Source organism: Mastigoproctus giganteus, chromosome 1 (genome assembly GCF_048544385.1).
Source record: "Mastigoproctus giganteus isolate SK-2022 chromosome 1, ASM4854438v1, whole genome shotgun sequence".
Taxonomy (NCBI): Eukaryota; Metazoa; Arthropoda; class Arachnida; order Uropygi; family Thelyphonidae; genus Mastigoproctus; species Mastigoproctus giganteus.
Genome location: NC_143575.1, coordinates 278,517,204 through 278,542,190, shown reverse-complemented (window position 1 = coordinate 278,542,190; position 24,987 = coordinate 278,517,204). Strand labels below are relative to the sequence as shown.

At 38.5% G+C, this 24,987-nt stretch overlaps 1 protein-coding gene across 5 annotated transcripts in view; it reads right to left on the bottom strand.

The window, feature by feature from the left end:
• The window catches only part of Utx (Utx histone demethylase), a 758,689-nt gene that overhangs the window by 100,049 nt on the left and 633,653 nt on the right, over positions 1-24,987 (bottom strand). For all 5 annotated transcript variants that reach the window (XM_090377749.1, XM_090377755.1, XM_090377761.1 and 2 more), the window contains one exon: positions 5,403-5,502. In XM_090377749.1, the coding sequence (XP_090233875.1) occupies positions 5,403-5,502 (100 nt within the window). The remainder of the gene's footprint in view (positions 1-5,402; positions 5,503-24,987) is intronic.

Here is a 24,987-nt window from a genome sequence, read left to right as displayed (position 1 = left end):
TGATATTTTATACTTGGATCTTAGAAAGGCTTTTGATACTGTTGCACATGGAAGACTGCTACACAAATTGGAGCAGTGTGACATTGGAGGCAAATTGCTGCTATGGATAAAGGGGTGGTTGAGGGGGAGAAGACAGAGAGTGGTAATCAATGGATACTGCTCATCGTGGACTAATGTTATTAGTGGAGTCCCTCAGGGCTCAGTGTTGGGTCCATTATTGTTTTCTGTATTTATAAATGATATTGATGATGGTATATCAAGCTTAATGTCCAAGTTTGCAAATTATACAAAGGTTGGCAGGGTTGTCAAGGACACTACTGACACTATGCTGCTGCAACAGGATCTGGAAAGGTTGAGCAGATGGGCTGAGAGGTGGCAAATGAAGTTTAACATTGACAAATGTAAAGTACTACACATGGGAAACAGCAACCCCAGAGCAACGTATCAACTCTGTGGTACTACACTGACAGTGGTAGAGAATGAAAGGGACTTGGGGGTGGTTGTGCAGGCAGATATGAAGTTCTCTGAGCAGTGCAGACGGGCTGCAAGAGTAGCTCATGGAGTATTGTCAATGATATACAGGAATTTTTCCAGCAGGGATAAGGAGGTGATTATTCCATTGTATAAGGCAATGGTCAGGCCACACCTAGAGTACTGTATACAGGTCTGGAGGCCTCATTTCAAGGAGGTTGTAGAGCTGCTGGAACGAGTACAGAGAAGGGCAACAAGATTAGTGAATGGAACAAAGGGGTGCTCTTACGAAGAAAGGCTTAAGTTTTGCAAATTACAGTGTCTGGAGACTAGGCACCAGCGAGGTGATCTGATAGAGGTGTATAAAGCCTTGAATGGTTTAAGCATGCTCAATGCTGATGGGATTCTTCCTCTAGCTCAGAAAAATCACCTGAGAGGGCATAAATTCAAATTGAGGAAAGACAGATGTAGGATAGACGTGCGGAAATTTGCCTTTAGCCAGCGGGTGGTTGGTGGAACAGACTTCCATCCCTTGTGGTGGAGGTTGATAGTCTAAATAAGTTTAAGGCTCAGCTGGACAGGTATTTTGAACGAACAGAGGGGTGAAGTGGAAGTGGGTTTTTTTTTTTTTTTTTTTTTTTTGGCTGATGCTGCATAAGCTTGCTTTCTTGCATCAAATGCCTCTACTAATGCTAATGCTAATATATGGAAATATTAGCACTTCTGGCGCCATTTGGCTAATTTTAGGCTTTGTACGAAAATTCCGTACATAATCTGAACTAATCCTATTGTGTATGTGTTTTTTTTTTTTTTTTCAATTTATAATTAGGTAAATTTTATAATATCCTTCATTGTAATGTTTATTTGGGTTAATCTTTGCACGATATGGCTAATAATAATAACAACAATCTGGTACCTCTACCGATTGATCGTTGGGAGTAGCAGTGCTTGGTATGCCTAGCCTACTACGGTTGGTCTTAGGGTTTTAACCTAACCCCTTGCCGCTGGTTTAAAATCGGAAACTCATTTTCCGATTTTAAAACAGCGGCAAGGGGGGAATAAACACCCTGGGACTGTCCATTGCGGTCTAGGCATGTCACTACTACTCGCAAAAGGGATACCAGATTTTGAACTCTAACCTTTATTTGGCATCGCTAACTATTTTTTTAATCATCCTAAACATAATATTAATATTAGTAATGGCAAAATGACATGGGTTATTGTTTCTAGGTGCTATTGAGTGACGATTTATATTATTCCAGAATAGTGTGGCGACTGCTTGTCAATATTATTAGTTATCAGAAGCACTGCAGAAATTGATTCCTGGTGGGGGAGGAAGACATTTAATTGAGTATTATGCAGGCCTTGTCTACAGAGAAAAAAATTGTGTAATATTCATATATCTTTAAAGTTAAATGTTTGATAGCTTCAAAGTCACAGGGGCTTCATCTGGTGAGTATGGGCTTGGCACACCCAGGGACAGGGTCCTGAGCTGGATATCATCATTCTTCTCGTTCTTGATGATTTCCTTCTCTCTCTCTCTCTCTCCCACTCAGGGTAACTAGGGATTTTTTTTTAGCTGGTGCAGCATAAGCCTCAGGCTTCCTTGCACCATATAGCTAATAATAATAATAAAAGTCTTCAACCTTTCCAGATCCTGTTGCAGCAGCATAGCGTCAGTAGTGTCCTTAACAACCCTGCCAACCTTCGTATCGTCTGCAAACGTGGACATTAAGCTTGATGTACTATCATCAATATCATTTATAAATACAGAAAACAATAATGGACCCAACATTGAACCATGAGGGACTCCACTGATAACATTAGTCCATGATGAGCGGTGTCCATTGTTTACCACTCTGTCTTCTCCTGCTCAACCATCCCTTTATCCATAGCAGCAATTTGCCTCCAATGTCACACTGCTCCAATTTGTGCAGCAGTCTTCCATGCGCAACAGTATCAAAAGCCTTTCTAAGATCCAAATATATAATATCAAAGTTATTCCCTGCATTCAGTTCTTTTGTGACTGCATCATGGTATCCAATCAAATTGGTCAGGCAAGACTTTCCCTTAACAAAACCATGCTGTGTCCAAGCTATAACTGAAGTCTTGTCTAGATGATCCTGCGGTGCTTCTGTAACCAGTGCCTCCATTAATTTTCCTGGAACAGAAGTTAAAATCACAGGTCTATAATTACTTGTGTCACCCTTTGATCCTACTTTGTGAATTGGGGTCACATTTGCACATCTCCAGTCCATGGGTACCTCCCCTGAGTCCAAAGAAGCTCTCATAATTATGGCTAAGGGTTTGCTTACTTCCTTTGCTGCCTCCTTTAATATAACTGGATAGATCCCATCCACCCCAGGTGCCTTTTTTATGTTTATCCTCAACAATTTCTCCTCAACTTTCCTCTGTTATTACAAAATCATCTAGCTCACTGCCAGAGTTTACTTCACCTCTGGCATTCCCCTTCCTGAATAACTCCTCATGTGTGAATGTAGATGCAAAATACTCGTTTAGTTTGTTAACCACCTGAGCAGGATCCTCAACTGTTGAACAATCAATATTCAGTGGACCAATCTGATTCATCCCTTTCCTTCTAGAGTTTACATAGGTAAAGAACTCTTTTCTGTTTTTCTTTGCATCCTTTGCCAAGAATTTCTCATAATCTGCCTTTGTCTGCCTAATCTCCTTTGTGATTTGGTTACAGACCAGCTTATATCTATCATAGGCTTCCATGTCACCGATTAATTTATATGTATCCCATGCATTTTTCTTCTCTGCCATATGTCTCATTAGTTCATTTGAAATCCATTTAGGCCTAAACCTTGAACAATATTTCTTAGTTGGTATGTAAAGCCTAGTAGTGTTATAGGCCTAATGACTCTGATGAGTCAACTGTTTGTTGTTTGTTTTACTCAGTTACATCAAAATGATGTCAGAAGGATTTTGACAAATCTTGATGCTAAGAAAGCTCCAGGTCCCGATGGTAAGAGTGGGCCAGTAAATCAGATTGTCTTATAATGGGGGATTTTAATTTCTCAGATATTAATTGGAACTTGTGGGTTGGTCTCTTGCATACTAGCAAGACTTTTGTGAATTTATTGGATGATTGTTTTCTACAGCAGCATGTTCGAGATGGAGTAATACTCTTAATCTCATTATCAGTGATTATTCATGAATTAAGAATCTGCACATAAAAGAACCACCAAGTGGAAGTGTTCACAGTGTATTGATGTGGGATTTATTCAAAGATGTAACTACCATCAGGGGTAAAAGAAAGGATTTTTGCTTTCGTAAAGGTGACTACACCGGTCTAAGACAGTTTTTAAATTCTATACAGCGGGTCCAGCTGATGATGTTATCAAGAGCAAATTCTAAATGGGAAGCATTCAGGGAATTAATCTTGGAAGCTAATAGGCTTTTCATACCAATTAAAAAATACTATTTAAGATTTATGCCTAAATGGATGCCAAATGAACTAATGAAACTTGTGGCAGAGAAGAAAAATACATGTGATGCATATAAATTATCAGGTGACAGAAGCCTCTAGTAGATACAAGCTAGTCTGTAGTCAAGTCATAAAGGAGGTTAGTCAAGCAAAGTGAGATTATAAGAAACCTTTGGCAAAGAAAAAACAGCCAAGATCTTTTTACTTATGTAAATGTTAGAAGGAAGGGGATGAATCAGATTGGTCCACTTGATATTGATGGTTCCGTTGATGATCCTGCTCAGGTATCTGACAAACTGAATGGGTATTTTGCATCTACATTCATACATGACGAATTCTGTATGGAAGTGGAGGCCAGAAGCTTATCAAACTAACAGGAAGTTAAATGATTTTGTAATAACTGAGAGCAGCGAAGTGGAGGAGAAAGTCATCTGGAGTGGAAAGGATCAATTCAGTTATATTAAAGGAAGCAGCAAAGGAAATTGACGAGTGATATCTCAGAGTTAGCCCCAAAAGCTTATCACCTCAATATTCTTTCATTTTTAAATGTGAATATTATAATAAAAAAACAAGAAAACCAATATTGCTTCTATGGGTTGTTGAGGATGACAGCTTGAGGAAATTCAAAGGTCAGCTGAATATATATATATACCTATGCAAGGAGGGTGTCAAATAGGTAGTTTTTTATATTTAATTTTATTTTTTATTTATTTATTTTATTTTTGGCTGGTGTAGCAAAAGCCTTGGGTTTTCTTGCACCATATCACTAATACCAATACTTTTTTATGAACTTTACTACTTTTGATGTTAATTTCAGAGTTGTTTTTTTATATGTAGGTATATTTTTTATTTCTATGCACTATGATGGACCAAAATATTCTTTGTGATTGCGATTGACAATTTGCTGTTCTGCCTGTAGACTATCCCTCTCTCTCTCTCTCTCTCTCTCTCTCTCTCTCTCTCTCTCTCTCTCTCTCTCTCTCTTTTTTTTTTTTTTTAAATAAATTGTGGAAATTAGTTAATTTTTAAAATATAACCACCAGATAACAGCAAGTAATGGGATACGAGTAACAATTGTCCAGATATTATAAGATTGAAATTATCTATGTATCATATATACATAGATCATTTCAATCAAGATTTAAACAATTTAATTTCATTTCTGCTAACTCAGAGGTGGTTCTTTAACAGCAAATTTATTTTCTTTATGTATATGACATTGGCAACAGCAGATAACATTGAATATTCACAAAAGAAAGAAAAGAAAACCATATTTTAAATTATTAAATGTAATCCTGTAATTGATTAGGGGTCATAAAGATGTAAAGAATGTTAAATGATCTGAATATGTTACTTTTAATTTGTACTGTCTAAATTTAAAACTAAAAATAAAAACTAATACACCCAGCAGAAATATAACTAAGGTCCCCATGCGAATAAGAAAATTCTTTTGATCTATACACAGGAAAACATTACATACCAAGTTTGAGCACACTGGCTAGGCCACGTATCACAGCTATAGGATGAGCTAAGCAGAACTCTTGTAACTGAGGTGAAAAGGCATCTTTTTTGTTTTCAAGCTGAAGAATAAAACAAATATATGAACAAATATAAGAAATATGAAAAACAAACAAGCAATAAAAACTTTTAAAAAAATGCACACAAAAAATCCATGGAATAAACTGCAAAGGAAGATGCTCATCAAAATATAAAGAGCCAAATAATGTGTATAAGAGCAAAAATAATGTAATTTCAAAAAAAAAAGGAAAAGATTAATAATATTAAATAATCAGTTTAAGTTAACTACACTTTTATACATAACTTTTTCTGATTATAAGTAGTTTTATTCTCTACATGATAGGATAAGCAAAAAATCAGTGTCATTTTTTATTACTTGTCAGTTTTCAAAAAATAACATTAAATATTTCCTGTAGTGCACTCAATTGACACAGTGCACATCAACAAATTATATTTAACAGCAATAAAAGAAATGTACAGGTAACCTTCGTATAACATGGTAGTTTGGTTCCTACAAAATCTCATGTAATACTGGACTAAGAAACAGTACAAAAAGGGGGGGGGTACGTTAATACACCACTTTTTTTTTTATAACTATCGGAAATTTAATTTTTATAGTAGTAATAACTTAATATTTTAACTTTATTTTTATAATAGTAGTAACTTAAATAGTAATAACTGAACAAATGTCTTATCTCACAAAATGTGATACTTATATGTCAGATAATGTATGTTCATTTAATTTTCTTCCTCTTCAATGCTGCCAAGCACAATCTCTTCTGTACCATCTAGATTTCGTGTACCTTCTGCTCTCTTTAAAAGTCACAATCTGCACGCTTCGAAGTCAATTTTTTATAGTCTCAAACAAGCACAAGTTCAACACCACAGAATCTAACCCAGGGATCTCCCAACAAAATACAGTTGACCCCCACTTGAAAGATATAAAGCACAAATTTGGAAGAATATTTTACCAATTTATTTTTTGTTTTGTAAAAATAAATTTACGCTTACATACATAGCTTAATTAATATGTACTGTAATATGTACATACTAACTAATTGATATTTCTGTTCACTGACTTTTTTTTTTTTTTGGTTAAAATTTAAAACAGCAAAAATGATAAGAAATTAATAACAAAGAACATGGCATGCACAAGTTGCAACAAACACGATACGCACAAGTGAGATATGGAGTAATGAGTTTCTAAACATTATTTATGTTTTTCATATGACTGAATATTTCATGGAAGGGGAAACACATTTAACCATAATAACTTGTGAAAACCCACAAAACTCCAGCTATCAGTACTATAGCAAATGCAAGAAGGTTGAGTTTACTACCCGTTTATAATTGATTACAATATCAGAAAAGACCAATAAATCGGAAACTGCAAATTGTTTTTGTTTTATGGTCGTGACCTCCAGGATTGTGCTTTAGAAAAATATCACAAAGGCAATAATGACTAGTGAGTCAACAGCAGGGATTCACAAAAAGGAATGGAAACGTTGAGAATTTCATCTAACGTAGTAGCAGGGTTTTTCCAGTGCAAAAGCTCAAAAATACCGCATTATGTAAGATTTTCTGCAATTCTTGAATCGGGTTATATAAGTACTGTGTTGTGCAAGGATTGTCACAATTTATCAATCATGTTAGAGCAAAACTGTTATAGAAGTACCATGTTATGCCTATATATCTTAATTTACCATTAATATATGTTGTTATTAACTTCCCCATCCCCACACAAAATGTTGCATTGACCAACAATCCTTTCCTTGTGTTACAACTGTGGAATTTTATACCATGAATTCAGAAACAAAAAATCACTGACTTTTACAAGAAAGCACATGAGAATCATTTTGGTATTAGAGCATGTCATTGCTATTTTTGTATTATTACAATTATGCAATATTACAAGATACAGCACCAAGAATAAAGCTGCAATTTAATATCAAAATCTGCTATCAGCTATTCATCCCTTCACCCACAGAGAAGATGTTAACAATTCCAGATAAATCTCAGAAGGCTGATCCTGATTGTTCTTTAAATAATCAAGGTGAACTTTAAGGCACCAGCGACAATGAAGCCATATCAAAGAAGACAAAAGTTTAAATGGCTGCTTTCACTTGTTTTTTTTTTGTGAGATTGGAACAGCAGGGCTGAGGGTGACCACTGGATTAGAAAAACATGACTGAAAAGGGCTAATCTCACAGCTGGAATAACAATGTGTCAATGAATTACATGTAGGTGTAAACTACAAACTCTACATATAAAACCAGAACTAATGAAAGATGGTAAGACCAAAAATAAAAAGACAGACTGTTTTTGGTACAAAATATTCATAAATCAAAGCATGTCAACAACATGCTTATTAGTTTCAAAAAAACAAAAGTTTCAACATAGGATATAGTCAGGCCACACCTTGAGTATTGCATACAGGTCTGGAAGCCTCATTTTAGGAAAGATGTTGTGCTACTAGAATGAGCACAGAAAAGGGCAATGAGATCTATAATAGCTTGCTTTCTTGCATCATATGCCTCTACTAATGCTAATGAGTGCAAAGAATTATTTTCTATTGGCCAAAGGAATTTTAGTGCAATGTGAGAAAAGCAGTGTAGAGGTTTTACCAAATTATCAGGACTATGCAAAAAATCTGGGTAGACTACCACTGATGTTTAAAAAGCAAATCATCCACACACACAAAAATGAATTAAATAATGTATTCAGTAGTATTAACTTACAAAAAATGAAATGAACCCATCAATATGAAGTATGATTGCCAAGAACAATCATACAAGTGGCCAATGATATAAGGAGTTTACAAGGTAAAAACTGTCAATTCTTCTTGCGCTTGTTTTGTGAGTTGGTCAAAACATTTCACTGCATTCCAAATACATTCAATGGAAGGCAGGATTTGGTGAATGTATAGGCCAGTACTTCCATAATGTGTAAGCACTGTTAGGATATGAGAAACTGTATGTGGACATGCAGAATAGACATAAGTCAACAGAGACAGAATAAGTGAACAGAGACAGACAGTGAGACAGAATAGAAATGAACATCTTGGCGAGATCCAATACTCCTTACATTTCGAGGGTACAGCTCTAAAACAGTGTTCGCAGGCCGGCCGCTAGTTAGTACACTGGACCGAACATATTGGTAACTCTCTAGGAGGCTTCCGGATCAGCTAGTGTATAATCTTGCTACCTCTACTGTGCCAGATAGTGACTGGAGGGAGTCCGAGTAGTGTGTATGCGGGGAGCATACACACTACCGAGGCCACATTATGTCAAGGATCTGGGTATATTCTTACCACGTGTATGCCATATCCAAAAATTTCATTACTTCATACAGCATTTCCCACCTACTTTTTCTTACTATTGAATACACCATGAATTGTCAAACTAATAGAGCAAGCTTATCTGCGAAAAGATCTAAACCTCCTCCCAAGGACTTCCTAATTCATTTCACAAATATACATAGTCTTAATTCTAATCTCAACGATGTCTATTTCCACTTGCAGTCTGCCAAACCCCCATCTACTTTTTCTGACAGAATCTCAGTTATCCGTTGATTCAACTACTGCTCATCTCAGATGCCCAAATTATTCGCTGTATGATTCCTTTTGCCTCAAAGGTGGTACTTGTGCATATGTCCGTTCTGATATTCCCTGTCAGAGACTTGGCAATTTGGAATCTCCTCTCTTTGATCTTCTCTGCCTTAAAATCTATCTACCTCATTGTGTCAAATTCATCTGTTGTCTCTACCGTTCTCCCAACTCCACTAATCACTTGGAGCTCTTTGACTTCCTCTCTTTGCAACTTGACTTTCTCCAGTCCAACTTTCCTAACAGTGGGGTAATTTTCCTTGGCGATTTTAATCTTCACAACTCCAGCTGGCTTCCGTTTTCTAATCACACCGACCCAGCAGGTCGAGATGCTGAGGCTTTTGCAATTACTAATGACCTAGCACAGATTGTTCATTTACCTACAAGAATACCGGACAATCCTAATCATACAGCCAAAACACTTGATCTTTTTCTCACAAACAACCCTTCTAAGTACATGGTCGAAGTGAGAGGTCCTCTAGGCACTTCAGATCACAACTTGGTGATTGCCTCTTCTCCAATGGAACCTTTATCTCATGGCTATTCCCAACCTCGTGTTGTTTGGCATTACAAGAATGCAAAATGGGATGACCTGCGAGACTTCTTTTCTTCTTTTCCTTGGTCGGATTACTGTTTCAAAACTTCTGATGTCAATGTTTGTTCAGATCTTGTCAGTGAAATTATTCTTGCAGGAATGGAATCCTTTATCCCACACTGCACTTTAAAATCTCGTCCCTTATCTAAACCTTGGTTTTCCAATAAATGTGCTAAGGCTGTTCAAGAGAAGAATGTTGCATATCGTAATTGGCTTGTTTCCAATTCTTCAGTTTCATTTTCTGCCTACACCAAAGCTTGCAACAATTGTAAAGCAATTATTAATCAGTCCAAACTAGAGTTTGAACAGGCTAAGAGTAGAAAACTTGCTTCTTGCCTTGATAGTAGCCGAGCATTCTGGTCTCTTGCCAAAGCTATTGGCCGCAACTTTTGCCCATCTCTGCTCCCACCTCTGTCCAAACCAGATGGTTCTGTTGTCATTTCAGCCAAGGATAAAGCTGGCCTGCTAGCAACCCATTTTTCTTCCAGCTCATGTATTTATGATCTTGGTAAAACACCTCCCACCATTCCCAACATGCTCCATTCAATGCCTCCTGTGGTCTTCCGTCAAAAGGATATCAGAAGGATTTTTATGAATCTTGATGCTAAGAAAGCTCCAGGTCCTGATGGTATTTCTCCACTTGTTCTCAAAACCTGTGCTCAGGAACTTACTCCTATTCTTTGCCGCCTCTTTTCCCTTTCTTATTCCAAAGGTGTTTTTCCTTCTGCTTGGAAATTTGCTGATATCCAGCCAGTTACCAAAAAGGGTGACAAATCCCTCCCATCCAATTATCGTCCCATTGCAATTACTTCTACTCTATTACTTAAAGTAATTTATTGATTTCTCCATTACTTAAAGTAATGGAGAAATCAATTAACCGCCAACTCTTAAACTACCTAGAAACCTTCCATCTGATCAACGATCGCCAGTATGGATTCCGTCAGTGTCGATTCACTGGTGATATTCTGGCTTATGTTACCCATTTATGGACTAATTCAATGGAAAGGTTCAGTGAAACTCAAGTAGTTGCTCTTGACATCTCAAAGGCTTTTGATCATGTTTGGCATAAAGGTCTTCTAAACAAGCTTCCATCTTATGGTTTGCCAACTGTTTTTAGTAATTGGTTATCCAGTTTTCTCTCTGATCGCTCACTGAGGGTGATGGTAGATGGCTCTCTGTCTTCTAACTTCTTCACTAATGCCGGTGTCCCCCAAGGTTCAGTTCTTTCCCCCACTCTATTCCTTTTGTATATCAATGACCTTCTTCCATTGACTGGAAATCCTATGCATTGTTTTGCCGATGATAGCACACTGCATTCAACTTTCCATTTTGAGAAACCTTGTCCTGCTCAATCAGCTTCAACTTCTCGAAAATCTGCTACCAATTCCTTAAATGCCGATCTTCAGGTAATTCTCCAGTGGGGCAAAGACAACTTAGTTGATTTCAATCCTTCTAAAACTCAGTCTTGTCTTATATCTTGCAAAAAGGATTCTTCTGCTTATGCTTATCTTTGGTGACACTCCAATTTCTAGCCAGAATGATATATCTCTTTTGGGGATTACCCTGACTTCTAATCTCTCTTGGCATAAGCACATTACCAATATTGCTTCCTCTGCATCTAAAAAACTTGGTTTTCTCTTTCGCTCTCGGTGTTACTTTTTTTCCAAACAGTTGCTCACTCCGTATAAATCTCAAATCCGCCCTACCATGGAATATTGTTCCCACATCTGGGGTGGTGCCCCCAAAACCTCTCTCAGGCTTCTTGATTCCATTCAAAAGAGGGCAGTTAGGTTAATTAATGATTCATCTCTAACAGAGTCTCTCCACTCGCTCTCTCATAGACATACTGTTTCTGCTGCATGCCTCTTATACAGATACTTCCATGGGCACTGTTCTTCTGAATTGGCTTCTATAATTCCCGCCCTCTCTTTCAAAACAGTCCAAACATGTGCCGCCACCAGCCAACATCCATTTACTGTCCAACTTCAAACCCACAGAACCAACTTTTCATCTTCCTCATTTATTCATTCAACTGCCGTTTTCTGGAACAACCTTCCTTCATACGTATTTCCTGGAAATTACAATCTACAGAAATTCAAGTCCAATGTCAACAAATATCTTCTTTCGTCTTCTCAACCTCCAACCCAAGCATGGTACTAAGTACTAAAGGTTCTAATACCTCTCGTGGTTGGGGTTCACATAAAAAAAAAAACTACTGGTCTTAGAATTCATTCAAAGTGTCTTGCTGGCAATGTGCCATCAATGATGGATGAATATCGTAACTGATGGTTCCACAATCACAGGTGAATGACTATTGTAACTGATGGCTCCACAATACCATGATTTTGGGTGTTGATCAAGATTGCAATGCCCCAATGCTGGAGGCGCCTCCGTAGCCAGGTGGGAACGATATAAGGAGCAGCAGTGCATAGCACACGCTTTTTGATTAGACCGGGGTTCAAGCCCGTCACCACCAAATACAGAGGATGCGGAAAGGTCAGGGAATGACCACTGGGCATCCTGGAGCAATATGGCCTTAGTTGCTAATGCTCCAAATAACAACAACAACAGCAACCCCAATGCTGAGTGGATTACTTAAGTCGCCAATGTATTTTCAGATTCATATAGAGGTGACCCCTGCTTAACACTAATAATTTGTTCGAGAAAAACAGAGCATTAAGTTAATCAGCACCAGGCGAGCACAGTATTCCCATAAGGCAGGGGTCGGCAACCTTTTATGAGCGAAGAGGCATTTTTGATCTAATTAAAAAAAAAAAAAAAAAATCCGAAGAGCAGTGCCTCAGCTCAAGCTGGGAGGAGTGGGGGAGTTTAAGAAATGGAATAGTGGGAAAGTGTTTTATTAAAAATATATATATTTTTAAATATTATTTATTAATAATGAAAAAATGTAATAAACATCCAATTAGGTAAGAATTAATGTGACTTTTTCTGCTGAACTTCTTGAGCGAGTCTCAACCTTGCACAATCTTGCAAAGATTGTGCAAGGCTCAAGGGGTAGAATTTTTTTCAGCCTGGTCTGTATTTGTTAACAGGAGAGACTGTTTCTACAGGGATGGGAATTAAATAGAAAGGGTGCAAGAATATTTGCTGATGCTATCGAGGCAGTTTAGATGGATCGGAAAACTGCTAGCTTGGGGGGGGGGGGATACAAGGACTACTAGTTTAACAGTAGCCACAGGCAGAGGTGAAGATGATTCTTGCACAACTTCTATTAGAATAAGAAGTGACCTGGAGCGAGGGGTGTTGGGGGTTTCGGGGACGGACGGCAGTCATCACAGAATACGTGGGTATATGGAATGTGCTGGGGTGAATAGGAATAGGTGCATGTATACCAATGCTAGAAGTATAGTAAATAAATTTGATGAATTTGAAGTGTTGGTCAAGACATCAAAGGCGGATATTGTTGGGATAGCAGAGATGTGGTGTCACCCAGATATAAGGAATGCAGAACTAGAATTTGGGGAGTACAATGTGTACAGAAAGGATAAACAGGATAGGAAGGGAGGAGGTGTTATGCTGTTAATTAAGAAAAACATAAAATCAAAAGAAGTGTACCCAGTTGATATAGATGAACAGTGCACTGTTGAGTCAGTTTAGTGTGACATAAGCACTGCAAAAGCAAAAATAAGAGTAGGACTGTGTTATAGGCCTAATGACTCGAATGAGTACAATGAACAATTGTACAGAGAAATAGAGTGGGCTAGTAAATTGGAATGTCTTATAATGGGGGATTTTAACTTCCCAGATATTGATTGGAACTTGTGGATTGGTCACTCACACACTGGTCAGACTTTTGTGGATTTATTGGACGATTGTTTTCTGCAGCAGCATGTTCGAGAGGCAACCAGAGAGAGTAATACTCTTGATCTGGTTATCAGCAGTGATCATTCGTGTATTAAGAATTTGCAGATAAAGGAACCACTAGGTGGCAGTGATCACAGTGTACTGATGTGGGATTTACTTAAAGATTTAATTACTATCAGGGGTAACGAAAGGGTTTTTGCTTTCGTAAAGGTGAGTAACAGTGGGATCAACTGACGATGTTACCAACAGTAAATTGTAAGTTGGAAGCATTCAAGGAATTAATTGTGGATGCTACTAAAAGTTTCCTACTTATTAAGAAATATTGTTCAAGGTTTAGGTCTAAATGGTTATCAAATGAACTAATGAGACTTGTGACAGAGAAGAAAAATGTATGGGATGCATATAAATTATCAAGTGACTCAGAAGCCTATGGCAGATATAAGCTAGTCTGTAATCAGGTCACAAAGGAGGTTAGGCAGATTACAAGAAATCCTTGGCAAAAGATGCTAAGAAAAACAGCAAGGATTTCTTTACTTATATAAACTCTAAAAGGAAGGGGATGAATCTGATTGGTCCACTTGACATCGATGGTTCGATTGTTGATGATCCTGCTCAGATAGCAAACAAACTGAATGAGTATTTTGCATCTACATTCACACGTGAGGAATTATTAAGGTTTGAAAATGGCAGAAGGTTATCAAATTGTAGCATGGTGCTTAATGATTTTGTAATAACTGAGAGCAAAGTGGAGGAGAAATTGTTGAAGTTAAACATAAGGCACCTGGGGTGGATGGGATCTATCCAGTTATATTAAAGGAGGCAGCAAAGCAACTAGGCAAACCATTAGCCATAATTATGAGAGCATCCTTGGATTCGGGGAGGTTCCTACGGATTGGAGATGTGCAAATGTATCCCAATTCACAAAGGGGGATCGAAGGGTGACGCGAGTAATTACAGACCAGTTAGTTTAACTTCTGTTCCAGGTAAAATAATGGAATCACTGGTTAAAGATGCATTGCAGGATCATCTAGACAATACTGCAGTAATAATTCAGACACAGCATGGGTTTGTTAAGGGAAAGTCTTGTCTGACAAATTTGATTGGTTATTATGATGTGGTTACAAAGGATTTGGATTGTGTGGCATTTTCCTGGAACGTAACGCCCGCACCAATTAGGGGATGATTGTATTTCAAAATTACAAAAAGAGAGAGAGGAGACAGGCACAACGTCAGCAAGTTTTACCTTTCAAGCATCATTGCCAAAACTCTCCAGCTGATAAGTACGTCACTGCGGAAGTTGAGAGGGCTGTGAAGATTTAGGTTTTTCCCCCCCAACACATCATAAAATTTCTCTGCAGCTGCAGAATTGTCACTGCCGACTTCACTGCAACGATGCAAGCATTTGCATTCTTTATCTGATGATGTTGAGCAAAGTAATGCTTGCACTCACCTCAAGTATTCTTGTTTGTGGCCACACAGCCAATGTTAGCAAGATGTTCTGAGGGTAGCGAAGTTTTGAATGAGTGGGATGAGAAAGGGAAGCAAGCCTAAATAACTTCAAAGGTGTGTCAGGGTAGTAATTTATAGAAGAATACTTAGTCATAACTGTGTCTACATTAAATCAGGATTTGTAAAATAATAAGAGAAGTTTACCTTAATATAGTAAGTAGTAACACTTCCAAATGTTACTCTCCAGAAATTGAGCATTACAGCTCTGGTTCATACTAAGTAATATCAGGAGTAATGTCAATAAAACGGCTGAATTTGAACTCCTGACAACTAATGCTCCAATTTTTGGATGGTGCCACACGAAAATTTGATGAAGAGTTCCATTATTGTATATATAATGTATTTAGAAAAGATAAAAGGGAAGGTGGTGGTGGTGGTGTCATGCTTCTTATCAAAAGCAGCCTGAGCATGAAAAAAGCTTTTCCAAAGTCTGAAATTACGCCTACCAGCACAGGATCTGTGTGGTGTGAGTTAGTTGGAAGCAAAGGTATAATGAGAGTGAGAGTAATCTACAGACCAGAAGATTGAGACGAGTCTTTACATGCAGCTGGAATGGGCAAGCAAGTGCAAATGTCGTATTATGGGTGATTTCAATCCTCCCCAGATCGACTGGAATAAAAGGGAAGGCAACTCGCCTTGGGGAAAAATATTTCTAAATAAATTATATGATTAGTATTCATACCAGCATGTCAGAGATAATGCTAGGGGTGAGAATATACTTGAACTCATCATTATTCAGGAATTAGATAACATCAAAGGGTTTAAAATACGGGAACTATTGGCAGGTAGTGATCATTCAGGTGTCAGTGGAAGATGAAGAAGAAAGATACTGTAGTAGTTAAAGGTAAATGCATAGGTTTTAATTTGAAAAGAGGGGGTCTTTGACAGTTTAAGGAGGTGCTACGTGGCATCATTAATTGGGCAGATTGCAGAGTGAGGGCGAATACACTTGAATTGTGGAATACTTTCAAAGCAAAAATAACAGAAGCCATGAATGTATACATACCATTAAGAAAATATTGCAGGAGGATTCCAAAATGGATGAACATGGAGCAGGCTGGTCAAACAGAGCAGAAAACAATAGCATAAAATAGTTTGAGCAATGAAAAGTAGTGAAGCCTACAACAGCTACAAGTTGATTTGTAATAGTACCACAGATAAAATTAGAGTGCTCAAGGCTGCATATGAGAAAGCACTAGTTAAGAGCACAAATCAGGATGAACCCTTGTGTATTGAGTGTGGGAAAGTCAGACAACCTAGCTCAGTTGCAGAGGAAATGAACAGATACTCTGCATGTGTTTACTGAAGAAAGATCCTTCATGCTGAGAAAAAGCTGTGTGAGTGAAGCTGAGTCATGAAATTAGTGATTTTAAAATTACAGATGACTATTAGAAAAACTTTTGAGCATAAAGGTAAACAAGGCTCCTGGAGTTGATATCATATACCCAGTAATTTTGAGGGAGTCTGCCAGTGAGTGCATTGAACTATTGACGTCAATTATTAGGGCATCTTTGGGCTCAGGAGAGATTCCTTTGGATCGGAGAAGTCCCAACATATCACCAATACAAAAACACAGTTCTAAGAGCAAATCAGACTAGTTAGTCTGACTTTGTGGTAGGGAAAAACATTAGAGACAATGATTAAGAGTGTAATCCAGGAATTTTGGGCTTATATGAGAGCTTGAATGACAGGGTGGATGCCCACGAAGGATTTAAATTGAGGGGCCATCAAGCTCTCAGCTGGCCACATCAATGCCAGAGTTTGCATTTGAACATCAACGCAACACAGCGGCAACCCCCAAGGCAGAATGCGCTGATCCCAAAGGAACTAGTAGTTGTTGGTGACTCTATTGTCAGGGAAACTGGAAACATGCTTTGTAAAAAGGATAGGTGGAACAGGACCAGGGAATGTCTGACAGGGGCAAAGGTTGATGACATTGTAGAGCAGACATCATCTTTTAAGGGCACAAAGGGTGATATTGTTGTACACGTTGGCACTAATGATATTAAGAGTAGGAGACCGGCGGAATTACTTAACAATTACAAGTCAATGCTGAAAAAAAGCCATGAGGTAGGGTTGAATTTGAAAGTCACTGCAATTCTGTCCAGACACGATAGGAGGGAGTATATGACAAGAGCCTTTCAATCAATTCAGCCCTGGAGAGATTGTGCAAGGCTCCAGGGGTAGAATTTTTCTCAGCCTGGTCTGTGCTTGTTAACAGGACAGTGTTTCTACAGGGATGGGATACATTTTAGAAAGGGTGCAAGAATATTTACTGATGCTATCGAGGCAGAGTAAGGTGGATTGGAAAACTGCAAGCTTGTGGGGGATACACGGACTAATCAATTAACAGTAGCCGCTGGCAGAGGTGAAAGTGATTCATGCACTGCTTCTATTGAAATGCAATTGAGCAGCAGCCTGGAAAGAAAGGCGAGGGATTTCCAGAACTGCTGGGAGACATAGTGGACAAGTAAATACATGGGCTGTGCATGTACAAACAGGTGCATGTATACTTCATGTACACCAATGCTAGGAGTATAGTTAATAAATTTGATGAACTTGAAGTGCTAGTCAAGACATCAGCAGATTTGTTGTTGGGATATCAGTGACCAGCAGAATTACTTAACAAGTACAAGTCAATTCTGAAAAAAAAAGCCGTGAGTTAGGGTTGAATTTGAAAGTGTCTGCAATTCTGCCCAGACATGATAGGAGGGAGTATATGATGACAGCCACACAGACATAAGCAGTGCAGAATTGGAATTTGGGGAGTACAATGTGTACAGAAAGGATAGACAGGACAGGACAGGATGAGTTGGATTATGCTGTTAGTTAAGAAACACAAAATCTATGGAAGTGTATTCAACTGATGTTAGTGGAAAATGCAATGTTGAATCTGTTTGGTGTGGCATAAGCACTGGGAAAGGAAAAATGAGAGTAGGCGTGTGTTATAGGCCTAACGAATCTGATGACTATAACAAGCAATTGTGCAGAGAAATCGAGTGGATCAGTAAATCAGAGTGTCCTATAATGGGGGATTTTAATTTACTAGAGATTGCTTGGAAATTGTGGGTTGGTCACTCACACATTAGCAAGGCTTTTGTGGATTTATTGGATGACTGTTTTCTACAGCAGCATGTTCGGGAGGCAACTAGAGGGAGCAATACTCTTGATCTGATTATCAGTAGTGATTCTTCATGCATTAAGAATCTCCAAATAAAGGAACCACTAGGTTGCAGTGATCACTGTGTGCTGAAGTGGGATTTACTCAAAGAGGAAACTACCATCAGGGGTAAAGGGAAGAGTTTTTGCTTTCGTAAAGGTGACTTACTGGTGGTCTCCGACACTATTTAAATTCTATACGGCAGGACAAACTGATGATGTTACCAACAGCAAATTCAAAATGGGAAGCATTCAAAGAATTAATCTTGGTTGTTATGTTGTTATTTGGTTTTTAGGAGCATTAGCAACTAAGGCCATATTGCTCCGTGGATATGCGGTGGTCATTCCCTGGCCTTTCCACATCCTCTGTATTTGGTGGTCACAGACTCGAACCCCGGTCTAATCAAGAAGCGTGTGCTATGCACTGTTGCTCCTGCCCACCTGGCTACGGAGGTGCCCAATTAATCTTGGAAACTACTAGGCTTTTCATACCAACTAAGAAATATTGTTCAAGATTTAGGCCTAAATGGATGTCAGATGAACTAATTAGACATGTGACAGAGAAGAAAAATGCAAGGGATACATATAAAATAACAGGTGATACAGAAGCCACAACCGGTCTGTAACCAAGACACAAAGTAGATTAGGCAGGCGAAGGCAGATTACGAGAAATCTTTGGCAAAGGAAAACAGCAAAGAGTTCTTTACTTATGTAAACTCTAGAAGGAAGCAGATGAAACAGAATGGTACACTTGATATCGATGATTCCACTGTTCATGATCTTGCTCAGGTAGCTAACAAACTAAATGAATATCTTGCCTCTACAGTCACACATGAGGAGTTATTCAGGGAGCGGAATGCCAGAGGTGTATTAAACTCTGGCAGTAAGCTAGATAATCTTGTAATAACTGAGAGTAAAGTGGAGGAAAAATTGGTGAAGATAAATATAAGAAAGGCACCTGGGGTGGATGGAATCTATCCAGTTATATTAAAGAAGGCAGCAAAGGAAGTAAGCAAAAACTTAGCCATAATTACGAGAGCTTTCCTGGACTCAGGAGAGGTATCCATGGACTGGAGATGTGCAAATGTCACTCCCAATCCACAAAGGAGGGTCTAAGGGAGACACAGGTAATTACAGACCTGTTAGTTTAACTTCTGTTCCAGGAAAATTAACGGAGTCACTGGTTAAAGAATCATTGCAAGATCATCTAGACAAGATTTCAGTTATAGCTCAGATACAGCATGGGTTTTTTTAATGGGAAGTCTTGTCTGACTAATTGGATTGGATACTATGATGTAGTCACAAAGGAACTGAATGCAAAGAATAATTTTGATATCATATATTTTGATCTTAGAAAGGCCTTTGATACTGTACCACATGGAAGACTGCTGCACAAATTGGAGCAGTGTGCCATTGGAGGCAAATTGCTGCTATGGATAAAGGGATGGTTGAGCGGGAAAAGACAGTGTGGTAATCAATGGACACTGCTCTTCGTGGACTAATGTTATTAGTGGAATCCCTCAGGGTTCAGGTTTGGGCCCATTGTTGTCTTCTTTATTTATAAATGATACTGATGATGGTATATATCAGGCTTAAATGTCCAAGTTTGCAGACGTTACGAAGATTGGCTGGGTTAATGACGTTACGAAGATTGGTTAATGACACTACGTGCTGCAACAGGATCTAGAAAAGTTAAGCGGATGGGTTGAGAGGTACTTTAAATTAACAAATTTAAAGTACTACATATGGGAAAGCAGTAACCTCAGAGTAACATATCAACACTGTGGTACTACACTGACAGTGGTAGAGAATGAAAAGGACCTGGGGGTAATTGTGCAGGCAGATATGAAGTTTTCTGAGCAGTGCCGACAGTCTGCAAGAGTAGCTCAGTGTCTTGTCAATGATATACAGGAATTTTGCTAGCAGAGATAAGGAGGTGATTATCCCCTTGTATAAGGCAATGGTCAGGCCACATTTTGAGTACTGTATACAGGTCTGGAGACCTCATTTTAGCCGACCGGGCTAGCCAGGTGGGTAAAGTGCCTGCCTGGCAACCCAAAGGTCGCGGGTTCGAATCCCGCCTCGGGCTTGGATCAAAGTACTGCAAAAAACCTTGGGAGGTGCATTATGGCCACAGAAGCTGATGTGCCAACAACTACAAAAAAAAAAAAAAAAAAAAAAAAAAAAAACACCTCATTTTAAGAAGGATGTAGAGCTGTTGGAACGAGTACAGAGAAGGGCAACAAGATTAGTGAATGGAACAAAGGGGTGCTCTTACGAAGAAAGGCTTAAGTTTTGCAAATTAGTGTCTGGAGACTAGGCACCAGCGAAGTGATCTGATAGAGGTGTATAAAGCCTTGAATGGTTTGAGCATGCTGAATGCTGATGGGATTCTTCCTCTTGCTCAGAATAATCACCTGAGAGGGCATAAATTCAAATTGAGGAAAGATGGTTGTAGAATAGATGTGTGGAAGTTTGCCTTTAGCCAGCGGGTGGTTGATTGCTGGAACAAACTTACATCAAGGCAGAACTTGACAAACATTTGGAGCGAGTGGATGGGTGAAATAAGGGTTTTATTTTTATTTTTTTGGGTGATGCTATATAAAGCTTGCTGTCTTTCATCATGTGCCTTTGCCAATGTTAACATTTAGATAGATATGGCATTCTGAATAACACACAACATGGTTTTGTTAAGGGAATTTTTTTTTTTTTTTTTTTGTTTAACAAAACCCCCAAGCACAACAGGTATTAGAACCTACAGTACTTAATACCATGCATAGACTGAAGGCAGAAGATACTTCTTGAAATTTGATCTGAAATTCTGTAGGTTGTCATTTTTGGGAAATACATGAAGGATGGTGTTCCATTAAACATAAGCAGAAGGGATAGATGGGAGAAAGTTGATTCTGTAGCTTGGAGATGGACAGTGAATAGATGTTTACTGCTTTGGCATGTGTCTGGAATAGTTTGGAAGAGTAGGGGAAATTACAGGTGTCAATTCAGAAGAAAAGTCATCATGAATGTACCTAGAGAAACCAGTGGTATGAAAAGCAGCAGAAACTGAACACCTAGGAGATTAATAGAGGAGATATTTTGTAAGAGATTAATTAACCTGACTGTTTGCTTTGAATGAAGCCAGAAGCTTGAAAGAGAAATGTTTCAGAGGAAATTACCCCTTATATAGGGGTAATATTCCACAGTAGAACGAAGTTCAGATCTGTGTGGGATGGGAAGTTAGATGTTTAAGAAAATTAACACCAAGAGCAAAGGAGGAAAACCCAGTTTTTTAGATGCAGAGGAAGCAATATTTGTGATGTGCACATGGAGAGAGGGGGGGGGAGAGAGAGAGAGAGAGAGAGAGATCAGAAGCCATGCTAATCTTTAGCAGAGGTAAGTAATCTTTTACAGAGATCTAAGTTACACTTAGGTTTCTAGACGGACTGAAGTTAACTAAGCTTTCTTTGCTCCATTGAAGAATTATCATTGGAGCAGAATATAAGGAATTGGTGGTGGATATTCAAGAAATTGAAGCTGTTCATGAGGTGCATAGTTTCTCAAACTGGAAGGTGGAAAGTAGCAAGCCATCATCTGAAAAACTATGGATATGTTAGTGGAAGAAGGTCAATAATATACAAGAGGAAAATAGTGGAGAAGTCAGAAGGCAGAGAGTTGTTTGCAAACTAGCATTGTGCATCCAGAGAGAAAACTGGACACCCAGTTGGAAAAAACAGTAAGCAGGCTTAATGTCCAAGTTTTCAAATGATACAAAGGTCGATAGGTTGACAAAGTGGTTAATGACAGTAATGATAGTATGCTACTGCAACAGGATCTAGAAAAACTAGATGGGCAAAAAATGTCAATTGAAGTTTAACCTTGACAAATGCAAAGGTATTGCATATGGGTAGCAGTAATCCCTGAGTAATATATTGAATGTGTGGTATTATACTAAGAGTAGAGGGGAATGAAAAGTAATTGTGCAGTGAAATGTGAAGTTCACTGAGTAGTGCAGACATGTTGCCAGTACAGCGCATGGGGTTTTATCAACAATATGCAGTAATACCCCGAAGTTACGCGATAGGTGGGTCCGACGAAAATCGCTTAAGTCGAATTCGCGTAAGTTGGGGTACAACTTTGCATATAAATACATATAAATTTTGTTTAATTGGGACCAAGGACTAACAAAAACACTAGTTTAGAAGAAAAATATTAATAAAATTGCAGTTCTTTATACATATTAATACAAAATATGTATTAAAAAAATAAATGACTTACGTAAAAAAGTTATTTCGATGTCGATGGCTTCATAAAATCTAACAAATTCGTCTGACGACACAGCGCCTTTTTTTCACGCAGAATTTCTTCGTAGCAAGCTAATAATTTTTTTATTCCTTGCTTTGTAGCTATAACGCGTTCTTCGTTGGAGTCTATGTTTTCTAAAATTTTTAAGCCCTTTTCAATTTTCAACCTGTCAAGTTTGCAATTGTCATGTGCTTTTCGCCGTTGCTTCATTTAGGCCTGTAGCACGTGCAATATCAATGGTCTTTCATTTCGCTCAAACATGTCAGACCACTGATACGATATTATGGGATAGAAGTTGGATGTACGTGACACCTACCACTCACAGAACCTGAATAATACAGGAAAGGCCTGGGGGTAAAAATGGATGAACACTCTAGCTAACAGCAGAAGGAGATAAACCTGTCCAGTACCATCTTGAGGAAGGCACATTTGTGGAGATTGTGCTTTATTGATCTCTTGCAGGCTAGATGTAACTGTACTGCAGTGAGACCAGTCAACAAAACAAGAGCCATGAAGGCCTACTGTGTACATGAATCGGCTGTGTGGATTGGCAAACACACATTGGTTTCCCATACACTGAGGACCAATGCAGAGGGTCACATGCTTGACTATTACATCTAAGAAGAGTAGGAAAGAATTTACCTTCTCCAACATAAAACAAAGTTAGTCAAACCTAATACACCAAGCAAATGCCCAGTTTTAGTAGCAGGCCCTTACTAAGACAAATGCATCATCCACATAGTGGAACTGGGGGTAGGGCAGAGAGGGCGAGTAAAACCTTAAGATTCACGATCTTGCACTACTAGATCTGTCACTACAGAATTAAAATTAAGGGCACTTAATTTGATGAAAAGTGATCCTCGCATACCACAGTGGTACCAATCTTGTGTGCATATACCAGCCAGCCAAAGCCCCACACACACACATTTCGGTAACTGCTAATTAGTTCGGCCATAATCCTCGGGTATACAATTCACATACGAAGTTAGTAATAGTATTAATACTAGTTAGTATTAGTATTAACAGTGGCAAATGGTGCAAGAAACATGCTTATACAGCACAGCCAGGAGTGAAGGAAAAAAGAAAAAAAGATAGCACATTTCATTTCATCTGTCCATCTTTAGTAACAGTTTATCAAGTTCTTCCTTCAATTTATTCAAATTACCCACCTCAATAATGTCAGATGGGAGTTTGTTCCAACAATGGACAATGTTCCACTGCTGGCTGAAGGCAACTTTCCACACAACCTTTCTTCCTTCCTCAGTTTGAATGTGTGTGTGTGTGCATGGTCTGAGCACAAGGAACGATTCCATCAGCATTAAGCTTACTTAATCTAGTCAAAGCCTTAAACAACCTTTGCAGATGCCTAGTCTCTATGTGGAGAGAGAGTTTGCAGATCTGAAGCCTTGCCTGGTAAGAGTACCTTTGTTTCTTTCACTAATTTTGTTGCTCTTCTCTGCACCTGTTCCAAATCCAACAGGATTTGGAACAAGAAAATTGCACATCGGTATACTGCCACCTAGTGGGTCTTTTATCTGCATATTCTTAATGCATGAAGTGTCACTGCTGATAATCAGATCAAGAGTATTGCTTTCTCTTGTTGCCTCTCTAACATGCTAGTGTAAAAACTATCGCCCAATAACTCCACGAAAGTCTTATTACTGTGTGAATGACCAACCCATTGGATGCAGTCAATATCTGGAAAGTTAGTTTTTCTTACAATGATCAAAAACATTTGGCCTATAACACACTTCTATTCTGATTTCTGTTTTACCAGTGCTTATGTCACACCAAACTGACTACACTGCAGTGGCAATGTAGTCACTTTGGATTGTCCACTTGGTGCACTGCCTTTGATTTTATGTGCTTCTTAACTAAAAGCATAAGCCCTATCCTGTTTGTCCTCTCCATATCCAAACTGCAAATCTCATATATCTAAGCATTAGCAGAGGCATATCATGCAAGAAAGCAAGCTTATTAAAAACGTCAAAAAAAAAAAAAAAAAAAACCAACAAAACCTTTCCCATTTCACCCATCCATTCACTCCAAATGCTTGTCTAGTTCTGCCTTGAGCTTTAAGTTGTCGGCCTCTACTATGACAGATAGAAGTTTAACCCAACTACCAACTACCAACCACCCAACTTGCTAAAAGCAAATTTCTGCACATCTATTCTACATTGTCTTTCCTTCCTCAGTTTGAATTTGTCTCCTGAGGCGATTGAGCTAGGTCAAACGATTCAAGGGCTTAAACACCTCAATTAGATCACCAACCAAATGTTGCAATTTGCAGAACTTAAGCCTCTCAAGGTAACGGCAACCCTTTGTTCCATTCACGAATCTCGTTGCCCTTCTCTGTACTTGTTTCAGCAGCTCTACATCCTTCCTAAAATGGGCCTCCAGACATGTATGAAGTACTCAAAGTATGGTCTGACCATTGCCTTATACAAGGGAACAATCACCTCCTTATCCCTGCTACCAAATTCCTGTATATCATTGATAACACACCATGAGCTACTCTTCAAGCCTGTCTGCACTGCTTAGAAAACTTCATATCTG